Source organism: Danio aesculapii, chromosome 19 (genome assembly GCF_903798145.1).
Source record: "Danio aesculapii chromosome 19, fDanAes4.1, whole genome shotgun sequence".
Lineage (NCBI taxonomy): Eukaryota > Metazoa > Chordata > Actinopteri > Cypriniformes > Danionidae > Danio > Danio aesculapii.
In genome coordinates this window covers 26,224,879-26,236,955 of record NC_079453.1, presented here as the reverse complement: position 1 = coordinate 26,236,955, position 12,077 = coordinate 26,224,879, and the positions used below count along the sequence as shown (strand labels likewise).

Sequence of the window (12,077 nt, the reverse complement as noted above, 5' to 3'; positions counted from 1 at the left end):
GTAGATATGACTGTGTTATCCATTGTGGGAAATGTTGTGCATGGTAATTACAATGAGGTACAACAATGTGTTTTTGACAAATCTATTACAAAGGATGTTTAAAAGAACTAGGTCAAGAACAGAACCACGAGGAACCCCAAAGGGGACAAGGACAAATAAACTCACTAATTCCACTGCAACTGTTCTTTCTTTTACCGCTTTAACACAAGGCCAGAATTCCTAGTTCTCACCCCACTGACCTAAGCGGTCAAGGAGATCACATGATCCACCATGGGGTCATAAGCCAGATCAAGATGTTCTAAAATAGCATTTCTCCTAATCTACGATCCTCAACAAATCATTCGCCACATTTAGAACAGCAGTTTCCATGCAGTGTTTGATCTGAAACCTAAAAAAAATCTTAAAACTGTAGAGTGTTGCTGAGAATCATTTTTCTCCAGTATTTTGCCTAAATTGGTTGAATTACTAAACAAGATTAGGAGAATAATTAAAGAATTACATTTTGTGAACAGTAAACTGACTTAAGATGTTGGATTATTTTCAATTCTAACTATGTGGATAAAGTTAAGCTCGATCATACTGGGGATCTACACGAGAATAGATCTTCAACCTCGATGGTCATCACAGGAATATCCCAACATGATTTCAACAAACTGTATTAAATTGTATTATATTGTATTTACAATGTGACTATATATATATATATATATATATATATATATATATATATATATATATATATATATATATATATATATATATATATATATATATATATATATGCTAATTATATAATATATGCTAATTATATAATAAGAAATGCTACTTTTGTGAGGAAAAAATACTTTATAAATCCTAAAACTCTTTTTCTTTTGAATGTAAATGTATTTGGTGTCTTTTTGCTTTTACACAGTGGCACAATGGCTCAGTGGTGACCACTATCGCCTCACAGAAAGAAGGTTGCCTGTTCCTGGCTGGGCCAATTGGCATTTCTTTGTGGAGTTTGCGTGTTCTCCCCATGTTCGTGTGGCTTTACTCTGGGTTCCCCCACAGTCCAAGTATATGTAAATGGAATGAACTAAATTGGCCATAGTCTTTGAGTGTGTGTGTGTGTGTGAGAATGCGAGAGCGTGTGGGTGTTTCACAGTAATGGGTTTTGGCTGGAAGGGTATACGTTGCATAAAACATATGCTGGAATATTTGGCGGTCTCAATTCTTCTCTTGGTTTTTAAAATTACTAAATGGCCTGGCTCCTTCTTACCTGTCAGACCTGTTGACTGAACATCAGCCTGGTCAGTCTCTTTGATCATCTAACCAGAGACTATTATGCATTCCTAAGTCGAGGCTGAAATGCAGGGGTAACCGTGCTTTCGCAGTAGCTGTTCCTACTTTGTGGAATGCTCTGCCCTTCTGTATTAGATCTGTATCATCTCTGTCTGTTTTTAAATCTAGGTTAAAAACGTATCTTTTTGAATTGCCATTTTATCAGTGAGAATTGTTTGTTTTAGCTAATTTTATACCTTTCTCTTTGTGATTTGTATTGTGCAGCACATTGGTCAACCTTTGGTTGTGTTTAATAGTGCTATATAAATAAAACTGACATTGACATTCTGCTGTGGTGACCTGAAATAAGAGACTAAGGTAAAGGAAAATGAAGGAATAAATGCTATTAACACAACAGACAGGGACTCCATGACCAGCAGCCCACCAACGTCTGCTGCTGTCACATTTACTTTTGGCTTCCATTTAGTTTTCACAGACTACTAGTTTGTATATTATTGTTTCTGTGTATTTTTTTGTTGTTGTTGTCATGGTTTTTATTCCCATTGTCTTTCACTGTCACAGATACTTTTTATTTAATTGATTTTCTTCACCTGCTCCTTGTTTAGTTCATACCTTAAACTATTTAAAGCTACTATTTATTGTTTGAATTGAGTTTTTCTGTTCCCATTGCTTTCTGTTTGGTTTGCTGTTTCTCCCTGTGGTTTTAGTTTGTGTTTATTAGAACACTGCTGCACATTAACCAAGCATAAACTACTATTTTCATGCATCAAGTTGCATGACACCTTCATATATATATATATATATATATATATATATATATATATATATATATATATATATATATATATATATATATATATATATATATATATATATATTTTATAAATTTGTGAAAACTTAATATATCCTTTTCATTATTCCTCTGTAGGGCCACAGAGATGCTGGATGATGAGAATCATGACACATTTTCAGAATATCAAAACATCCAATGATTTGCAATAGAAAAAGTACAACGAAAAATATACAGATTTATTATTAAATATTTATTAGCATTCATATATATCATTGTCCAACATTTCATCATTCTAAGAATTTAACACTCTGATCATTAGAGGTAAAACATGTGACATGTAAATAAATATACATGGAAAAATATAAAACCATATATATATATATGAATGACTTCCAAAAATGGAAGAAAATAAACTTTATCCATATTGCCATGTTCATAGTTATCTAAAGAACAACGTATAGCACATTATTGGTCCAATGATATGAAATATATTACAATTAAAATAGGGATGCTTTTCATGAGGGCATCCAAACCTCTCTCCTTCATTAAGCCGATACCGCTCAATCGTCCCAACGATGACAAATTGCTCATCATTTCTATTGCACAGCATTTCATATCCCTGTCCAACCCACAATGATACAGACAGGAATGATAGACACATGTGGAAATGTATCACAACATACATAAATTAGCTGAACAGGCACAATTTGAACAAAATAAAGACACAGTTCCTTCTGGACTACTATATATATAACATCTGTACATGATGCAAATGGTTTCAGTACAATCTAATCAACATGCTGTTTTTGCAGTAGACAACAATCGCTTCAGATAACAACAATGTATAAAATATACATCCATCTCACTACCTGTATGATAAAAAGAGCATGACTTTCCAAGAAACACAGTGTCTGGCATATTTTGTAAAAGTGCTGGCATTGGAGAAAAGAAAAGGAAAGAAAGTACTTGTAAGACAAAACATTCATTTTAGGAGGAACACAGGATGTCTTCTATTGATTCAGACAGATAGTCAGAGATAAAATCCTTTTGGTTGCATAATCTAAACTAGTTTGTCTTCTAATATAAACCTAATGTCTTACCACCGTTCACAAAGTTTTAAGTAGAGTTAATCCAAACCACACTAAAATGATAAATAATGCAGTTATTAAATTAACATTTGTCAAGAGGAAGAAGATATTAAACATATGCTCTAAAAATGTATTGATATTTGAGTCGGACAGCCTGTGTATCCTGTGTACCGATGGGGGTTGATGACATAACAACCCCCTTTTTTTATGACTATCCATATATTTAGTACTTTTCTTGATCCTTCACCTCCACTGTGCAATGATGCATGAAAAATACAATTAAATAAAACATCATCCAATGACAATTTGATCAAATGTAACGATCACAGAAGGCATTTCGCCCAATAGCTGGTGCCATCTTCATCTCTGGCAAAAACCGTAGTCTGTTTCATAGAAATTTGCTTGTTTGTTTCCCCCACAAATAATCTCTCAGGCACTTCTAAGCTCTTTCGTGAGGAGCTCAGGTCCTCTCTGCATCCGTTGGCACACGATTCATGTTTTCTGGAAGTTATTTTTGTAGTCTCTTTCCTACAGTGTTCCACATTCATCTCAGACATGCACGAGTGTCCATTTGTGCTGTCAGATCGTACATGCAAATAAATTGGAAGAGCTAAGTGTACCGTCCTGTGGTCCTTCTTCTATCACAATGCTTCTGTTGATGCTGGAATGGAAGGTGTCATGGAAGGTGCCATTACTGGAAGGCCTCAGATGGAGGACCGTAGGAAAAACCAGGGAACGCTCCGGCTGCTTCTCGGACGCTGCTGGTCACGTGCAGGTTATCGGTGTTGCATAGGGAGGTCGACACGGGGAGGTGGGTGAACTCTGGATCAAAGTGCCGGAGGTCAGTAGGACCAGTCTGTACAAAAGAGATCATTTATTAGAGATACAATCAAAATGATTCATCTCAATGTTATCACTGTATTGAAATTTATTAAACTAAAGTAAATTTTAAGGCAAGACACTACAGAGAAAACATGTAAAACATTTAGAGATTATGAGGTATTTGTTCTAATAATTTTTCAGACAAGAGGAAATTAAATGAGTGTTAACTTTATAGTATTTTATATATTTGTATCTTTGGTTTTGAATACTAAACATATTCAGAAATACTAACAGTTTTCATCTTAAAATGTAGATTTTTCCAGTTGCAGTTTGGAGTTTTTATCTCACAATTTTAACTTTTTAAAAATTATTATTCCCCCATGAAAGGATTTTGTTGTTTATGGAATTAAAAAAGAAATCTAAAATATTTTTAGTAAGAAACTGGCTCGAACAAAATGAAACAAGAATTTGGAATCTGGCCTTAACAAATATTCAGATTCATGAAATGTATGCAAATTAATGAAAAGTCACTTAGATAAATCTAAGTTTGCGTATTTAAGCATATAGTTTCAATTACATTAAAATAAGTAATATAGTAAAACAATATGATTCGGCAGAAAAAAATGATTAATTAACTAGGAAATGTATTATGATGATGATATGTGTTATTAGTTACATGTGTCTTGTGTCTTGCCTTAATCTTATTCTTGTTCTAGTTTGTTATTCATTATTTAAAACACATTTGTAAAATTTGCAATTAAAACATAGTAATTTTAAAATTAATACTGAATAACACACTTGATTTACAATTATAATCAAGTATTCAACAATGTCAAATGTTAACTTACCACTGTAGGAACGAATGGAGGCACAATCCTTTTGGCCATGAGATCGTCCCAGTTGATGGGAGAGAAGAAGCTGTGAAACTTCAATTCCAGCTACAAATAAACAAAACTTTGTTTTAGAATCTCAGTCTTAGTGAAACAAACCATATAGAGGTGGTGCCACTGTGTGATGTTCCACTTACAAAATCATCCTTGGACCCCAGTCTCTTGGTACGGTCTTTGTGCAGCAAGCCCTCTAGCAGGTCACGGCCAGCATTGGACACATTAGGCTTCAGGACAAGAGGCTTGTGTAGGATGTTGTTGTACATCTCAGCTGTGTTGCGACTGTAGAATGGAGGCTAGAAAAACATACACAGTGTTTAATTCAAATTAATTCACACTGCTACAGCTGATGTTATCACTGTTCTGGCAAAAGATGTATAAGTCTACTTACCAGTCCATACAGCATCTCAAACAGTACTGATCCCAGACACCACCAGTCTACTGTACGATCATAGGCCTGTTTCTGGAGTACCTCAGGTGCTAGGTACTGTGGAGAAAAGGAGGAAGAGATATCAAAAACACTGAAAAACTGAAATATTATATATAGTAACATATATTTAGTAACATTACATTATTATGAGTTTTAATTTTAAGATTCAAAGTTATAATCAAGTCAAAAGCACAACAAAAGATCATTAAATAAATGAGATAAATATAATTAAAAGTACTTTCAAATTACATTATTAAAATGTGTGCTTTAAAAACTATTTTAAGTATAAAGGGGCTTTGAAGTGTCCTTTTTTATTATTAGCCCACTAGCAGGGCACATTCAGTACAATTAACTTTAGTCTATAAGTGTTTTTCATGAATGGGAATGGCTTACCTCAGGAGTTCCACAGAATGTTGTGGTTGTGCCGTTGGGTTCCAGTCCCTCTTTGCATAGACCGAAATCTGTCAGCACAATGTGGCCCTGAGAGTCCAAGAGGATGTTCTCTGGCTTTAAGTCTCTGTGAGGAAAAAAAAAAACAGACACCATGGTTACGATTCATAATAAACCAAAATGAGGGTGCACTTCAACAACGTCTCCACTAGGGGTCACTGCTGGCAATCACATACCTGTAAACTATGTGCAGTGAGTGGAGGTAACCAAGTGCACTAGCGATTTCAGCAGCATAAAACCTCGCTCTGGGCTCCAAAAACACTCTCTCTCGCTGGAGGTGGTAAAACAGCTGTAGGAGATAAACATACCATGAGTTCATGAATGCAGTTAGAGGTGGATGTGACATCTTTTGGGCTATATAAGAGTGTGGATGGGATGTTTACTAACCTCGCCTCCATTGACGTAGTCTAGCACGAAATACAGTTTGTCTGTAGTTTGGAAGGAGTAGTGCAGACCCACCAGGAATGGATGTTTGATATTTTTCATTAGTACACTCCTTTCCGCCATGATATGCTTTTGCTGAAAAACAGTTTTAGGTTTGAATGTTATATTTGTCACAAATTGTTTCCACATCAGTGTGAGCACTGCATTAGGTCTTACCTCTTTCTTTTTCATAATGATTTTCTTCTGAAGCACCTTCACAGCATAGTAGAGTTCGTTTTCCTTGTGCCGCGCAAGCAGAACCTGTGGCATAAGATCCCATTAGCACTCTCACTCTTGATTATGATATAAATGTTGGCATCTTCACTGTATGAATAATACTTATACACACCTTCCCAAAGCTCCCCTTGCCGATGATCTTTAAGTAGTCAAAATCTGAGGGTTTGATCCTGTTAAGGAAATTAAATAACATTAGTTATGCAAACACCAAGTGACCTGAATGGCTGAAATCCAAATAAACAAAAGCTTGAGAATCAAAGAAGGGAAATAGTACGTACTGAGTCTCTTCAGCCAAAGAGCTCCTAGGATGGGTCAAACACAGGAGACTCTCATCCAGCTCCTCATTCTGGTTCTCATCAATTTTTAGGAAGGAACCAACATCAGCACTAAGAAAAAGAAAATAATTCCAGATTGTCAGTTATACAGGAAGTCTACGTGGCCATCTTGACATTTTGAAGAATGTGAGTAACCAACAGGTTTCCCCAATGTCTTTCATAGTGTTTATCCCTCTAATCTGGAAGTGGGACCAGCATCTGTGTGGTTACCAGCATGTCTTTTGAAATAAACATGTATGCAAGTTTGGAACTACTTGACGTAGAGTAAATTAAAATTCTCATTTTTTTTGGGTGAACTATCCCTCTTTAACAATTATGTAATCCAGAACATTCCTTTAAAGTATTATTTCCTGTAATGGCTTTGCAGGCAGATAGATGGCAGTATTGTTGATGTTTATGAGGGGCCATTTGTTGGGAAATCATAATTTCTGAGGTTTTTGACCTTACATCAGTGCATGGCTATTCAATTATACAACACTAGCAAACTAGATATCAAATCTATGATACATTTCTGAAATAGTTTGCAACCATAAAAACAATACTGTCAATTCAATTGGAAAAATACTAGCATCTTCCAACGGAAATGGAGCATATGGAGGGTGACGCTGTGAGAATTTTTCCATTAGTCCGACCTGAATGACTCTAATGGGCCGTGCTTAATTGAATTAGTCCCTTATCCTAGTCTAGGGGACATTAAGGATTTTCTCAAAGGTGCTTACTGAAGCCAAGAGGCGGCCCGAACAGCTGCTTTTCGTGGAGCACTATTCTGGTGCTTGGCTTTATCTTGCCGGTACAGATTAACCTATACAATTAGCCATCGGAATGTACAGCCAAACTCAGATGATGGGATTACATCCTCTAGTACAGTCACCTCAATGAAGGTGTATATAAATAAACAATGGGCCACACTGCTGCCTTGGTGAATGAATGCTGGAAATGAACTAAATGACTATCTTGATACATAGAAATTACTCTAATTTGATAATGTTTTGTCCCCCAGTTCACATATCTGTATTGTAAAAGTAGGCTATAACACAATTGCATTTCCCCATGTGTATTATTAAATATTATTTACTTACTGTTGACAGATGGGAGGGTTGGACACAAGCCTTTGGATGAAGTCGTTCAAGCCCATCTTCCTTTCTTTAATAAAAGCTAAAATGGAAGAAAAAAAAACATTTACGTCAGAAGGAAATCCACAGCTGACGTCACTAACACCCTGCATTTGAACTGAATATATTTACCACATGAGAAGGGAAACCCTTCAAAACGCTGAAGGTTATCGACAAAATAGTCATTAGAACGTCGTGTCTTTGCCAGAAATGGTGTTTTTAATACATGTTGCGACTCAGCGTGCGCGTGAACGTTGTTTAATGTAAAGAACAGTGTCAGTGTTACACAACAGCCCGCAGTGCTCATCATATGGCTGTACAAAGAACCGATGTATATCTAAAACGACAATTGATCATTTCAATCTCTCTCACCGACCACAGTTTAATGAAACATTACACGAAAATTAAACAAACCAAATAAAAATATTATATTTATATTTATTTAAATTATTACGTTATATTTATTAAAATTATTACATTATTATTATTGTTAAAATGTGACTAGCTAAATAGTCATAGAATAATCATATCTTTTTAATTTAATCATCATAATCATCATCATCATAATAATAAAATGCAAAAATTTGACAAAAAAAATTGATGCTCACAAAAAAAAAAACATCTATCACATTTCTCTCGTTACATTTCTAAAAGATTGCATGCTTTCCCCAAACACATAACCAAATAAACGCAATCTGTGGAGACATACCGGCAAGAACAGACACGATTCCTCTCATCTTGCAATATGTCAAGTCACATCCAGCCTGAGTAACTGCCATCACTAATATAAGAAGAAGTATAAATCCACAGGAGGAATGTATTCCTTCAGAGCGCGTTGATCTCCCAGCAGCAAACCGCTTGTCGAAGCGCACTACTGGATGGAGATGCCAGGCTGTCGGGTGGTCAGCGCTACTGTCTTCCACCTCCAGCGCTGGACTGGTACTTTTATACGGAACACGTGGTTGTGGAGGCGAGGCTCTGACATCACTCGAGTAACCGAGGAGACTTGCCAAATGTGACGACACGGGATCCCTAGATCCTACGCTTCGGCCGAAAGAGGGCGATGCAAACGGAAGCGCGAGCCCGTCCATTCAAGTCAGATTAGATTAAACACTCGACCGCTTTCTATCAATGGAAAATTACTACACAGCTGGCTCATAATCTCATCATAGCGAAACAGATTAACTCTTAATCCTAATCAGTAATGATGAGGAAAACGTAAAATGGTGAAAAATGATAAATGTATTCGGTAAAATGGCTGTGCACACGAGATTAAAGTTCCTGTTTATGGAATGGTTGAACAGATGTGCAAAAATATTCTGCTACCTGCAAATGACGATTAATGTTATTAATCTGGTCAAGATTGGTAATCGGGTGAATCTGTTTTGCTAGATTCTCTTCTGTGAATAAATCTGACCAGGTCAAGGGTTTGTGGAAGGCAGTGACATTTACGTAAACCGTTAATCTGAGCCACATCTTTTTTTTCAGCCTGTTCTCCAGATGTGGTCCACTGACCCTGTAAATTATATAAGTGTGTCATAACACAGTGTTCCCTCTATTTCAGTTATAGAATTGGTATGTTTAAACGACTGATGAGACGGGCTATTGTGCACACACAGAGAATATAATAACCAGTCATCATCACTTGCATCTCCACTTTTGCGGTAAGATTTAGTATTTTTTCTGGAATGCATAACCCGTTCTATCTGTAAATCTGGTCCACACACGCATAATTCATCTGTTATTCTTTCATTTTACACAAATAGGTTAAGAGTTTTAAAATAGCCCAGCCAATGCCACCATTTATCAATAGTGGTTTCTGTAGATGAGGAGTCTTGCCAAAGTACACAAGCAGAATCTGTGGGCATGATATTAAGATTTACATGCTTTGTGCAGTCTCTAACCAAACAGTACAGAGTTAAGAGGAATCGTGGAAGAGTTAAGAGGTAATTCAGCAGGAGCTGCAGGTCTCAAATGACAGAAATGATGAGGAAGTTTTTCAGTGAAAGGTCATCTAGTTCATTGGAATACCAGATAGTGCTTATTAGTTTCTACTGTATGGGGGATTACTTTCCACTCATAATTAGATCTTTTTTTTTTTTCATTTTAGCTTAGCAGTTATGCATTTCTGTATTTCTATATTTACAGATTTATTTCTATGGTTTATACATTTAATAATTTTTTACTTATTCTATGATGACTAAAATACTGTTTACTTAACATTGATGATGTCTAATTTAATTAATTTAATATGTTATTAATATTTAATATTAATATTTAATTAATTTAATATTTAATTAATTCATTAATAACAGTCAAAAGCATAAGCTTACTAAAATGACACCTAGGCTTGTACACTAATCTGGATGCATTTAAAAATGCCTAAAAACATGCCACGTCCTAGTCGATTTCAGTTTCTTTTCAAAAGTTGGTTTTTCCATACTGAAACAACTAAAACGCTTCCATAACGTTCATTCATTAAGATGTAAGATTCTTTGAGCTCTGATATTTACACCAGACATTTCCATCTTTACTTTTAATGTTTTTTTTAAAGGACCAACAGTGAGGTGGAGTTGTTCCTGCAAGTAAAGCAGGAGTATAAAGTTTCAAAAACAAGCGAGAATATAAACTGGGAGACTTGCCAAACAACACCTCTGAGTAAACATTTTGTGTCCTCTCAAAAGCAATCTAGGGCATGTACAATCTGACATTAATCTTTAACAATGCTGTCAAAACAGAGAGCATCCAAAACAAGTGCTGTACATTATCTTCTAACATTTTAGCATTTTTAGATGTAATAAATTTGTAAAGAGTTAAACTTATGTGCAAAGCTGTAATACCACATAAAACATTTGCGAATAAAGTACTGTTTCCATCCACTGAGAGAACAAAATTGTCACTTCCAGATAAACTGACACCAAATAAAAAAAAAGAGGTTTGCTGCTGTAGGAGACGTTACTGTGAGCATTTTTCCCTATGTAATAACTTACTTGCGCCTCAAGAGAGAAAACACAATGAATGCACTGTAACGTTAGGAGGCACAAGACTGTTTGGGAGTACACTTTGATGACGAACCACTTTGATGACAGACTTTGGCTAAGGTATTTTAGAATTTTACAATGTTTTACAATGTGGTCAGTCCCCTGGTTTGTCAAATAATGCTATCACATGATGCCATTTTTATCCCCTGATTTGTTAAAACAGAATCACATGACTTTTTTCTTGATCCTCATAGATTTTTTTTTTCTGTAAATGTATTTCCATCTTAGGTTATGCACATTATTTCTTATCAGATGAAGAGTTTATCCTACTCAGTTGTAAGATTTTTATACACATTTTTAAAATGTATGGACATCTTGGCATTTCCATTTAGCATTTTCACAAAATATGGAGTTTTAAACAAAAATGCACAGGTCCGGACATGGGTTAAAAAACACTTAAAATACTATGTGAGATTTTCACTTAAAGGGGACCTATTATGCTCCTTTTTACAAGATGTAAAATAAGTCTCTGATGTTTTCTGTGTACGTGAAGTTTCAACTTTGATCTTAATTGAGCCATTTTGGTGACTGTCACTTTAAATTTAAATGAGATTGTGCTTATTTCAAAAGAAAGCAGAAGAAACCTGGAAGTATAGGATCAGCACTTATAAACATTGCAACAACATGTTGTGGACTACAAACTTTCAGCTGTTGCCACGGTTTCAAAATGCAGAAATGGTGTAAACATCACTTTAATATCATTCAGTTAAGTTTAATTTAAACAATTAAAAGCATATTAGGCATGAAACAAAATCACAATCTCTTTAGGAGTAATACGCTTAAGTGTCCAGCCTGATCTCACGAGAAAACGTAAGTATTTTTTACGTTTTGGCAGTTTAGGTTTTAACTGAATTAAATCATACAAAATTGTACGATTTTAAAAAGGAGGCGTGGCACCTAACCCCACCCCTAAACCCAACCGTCATTGGGGGATGAGCAAATCGTACAAAATTGTATGAATTGGATCATACTAATTCATACAAATTAGCCACTAAATCAAAAAGTTACGAATTGCCATGAGATTGTGTTGTTCAGTTCATGGCACCAGCTAAACACCGTGGGGATGGTTTCGTGTTTCAGCCTATGTATCCTGGTGAGCGATAAAACAATGCAGTCCTCTGTAGCACACACTTGTCCCGGTACTGAAATTTTTAAAACATTCATTTCCTGATAAT

General features: G+C 35.5%; 1 protein-coding gene across 1 annotated transcript; it reads right to left on the bottom strand.

Annotated features, from left to right (window-relative positions):
• Positions 1 to 2,308: 2,308 nt before the first annotated feature.
• On the bottom strand, positions 2,309 to 8,795 carry si:ch211-195b13.1 (STKc_SGK domain-containing protein). The gene is made up of 12 exons (XM_056479164.1): positions 8,571 to 8,795; positions 7,829 to 7,904; positions 6,693 to 6,800; positions 6,527 to 6,584; positions 6,355 to 6,438; positions 6,142 to 6,273; positions 5,931 to 6,043; positions 5,698 to 5,821; positions 5,266 to 5,361; positions 5,015 to 5,170; positions 4,836 to 4,925; positions 2,309 to 4,021 (listed from the first exon to the last, which is right to left on the bottom strand). The coding sequence occupies exons 1-12, from the start codon at positions 8,638 to 8,640 to the stop codon at positions 3,857 to 3,859; spliced, it is 1,272 nt and encodes a 423-aa protein (XP_056335139.1). The 5' UTR covers positions 8,641 to 8,795; the 3' UTR covers positions 2,309 to 3,856.
• Positions 8,796 to 12,077: the final 3,282 nt, after the last annotated feature.

What these genes read in the sequence shown, in the direction of transcription:
- si:ch211-195b13.1 (XM_056479164.1), bottom strand. Translation starts at nt 8,640, where the DNA reads ATGGCAGTTACTCAGGCTGGATGTGACTTGACATATTGCAAGATGAGA. An exon ending in ACTACGTCAATGGAGGCGAG is followed by an intron (nt 6,044 to 6,141) that starts GTTAGTAAACAT and finishes TATCTCCTACAG; the next exon opens with CTGTTTTACCACCTCCAGCG. An exon ending in TGGGGTCCAAGGATGATTTT is followed by an intron (nt 4,926 to 5,014) that starts GTAAGTGGAACA and finishes GTTTATTTGTAG; the next exon opens with CTGGAATTGAAGTTTCACAG.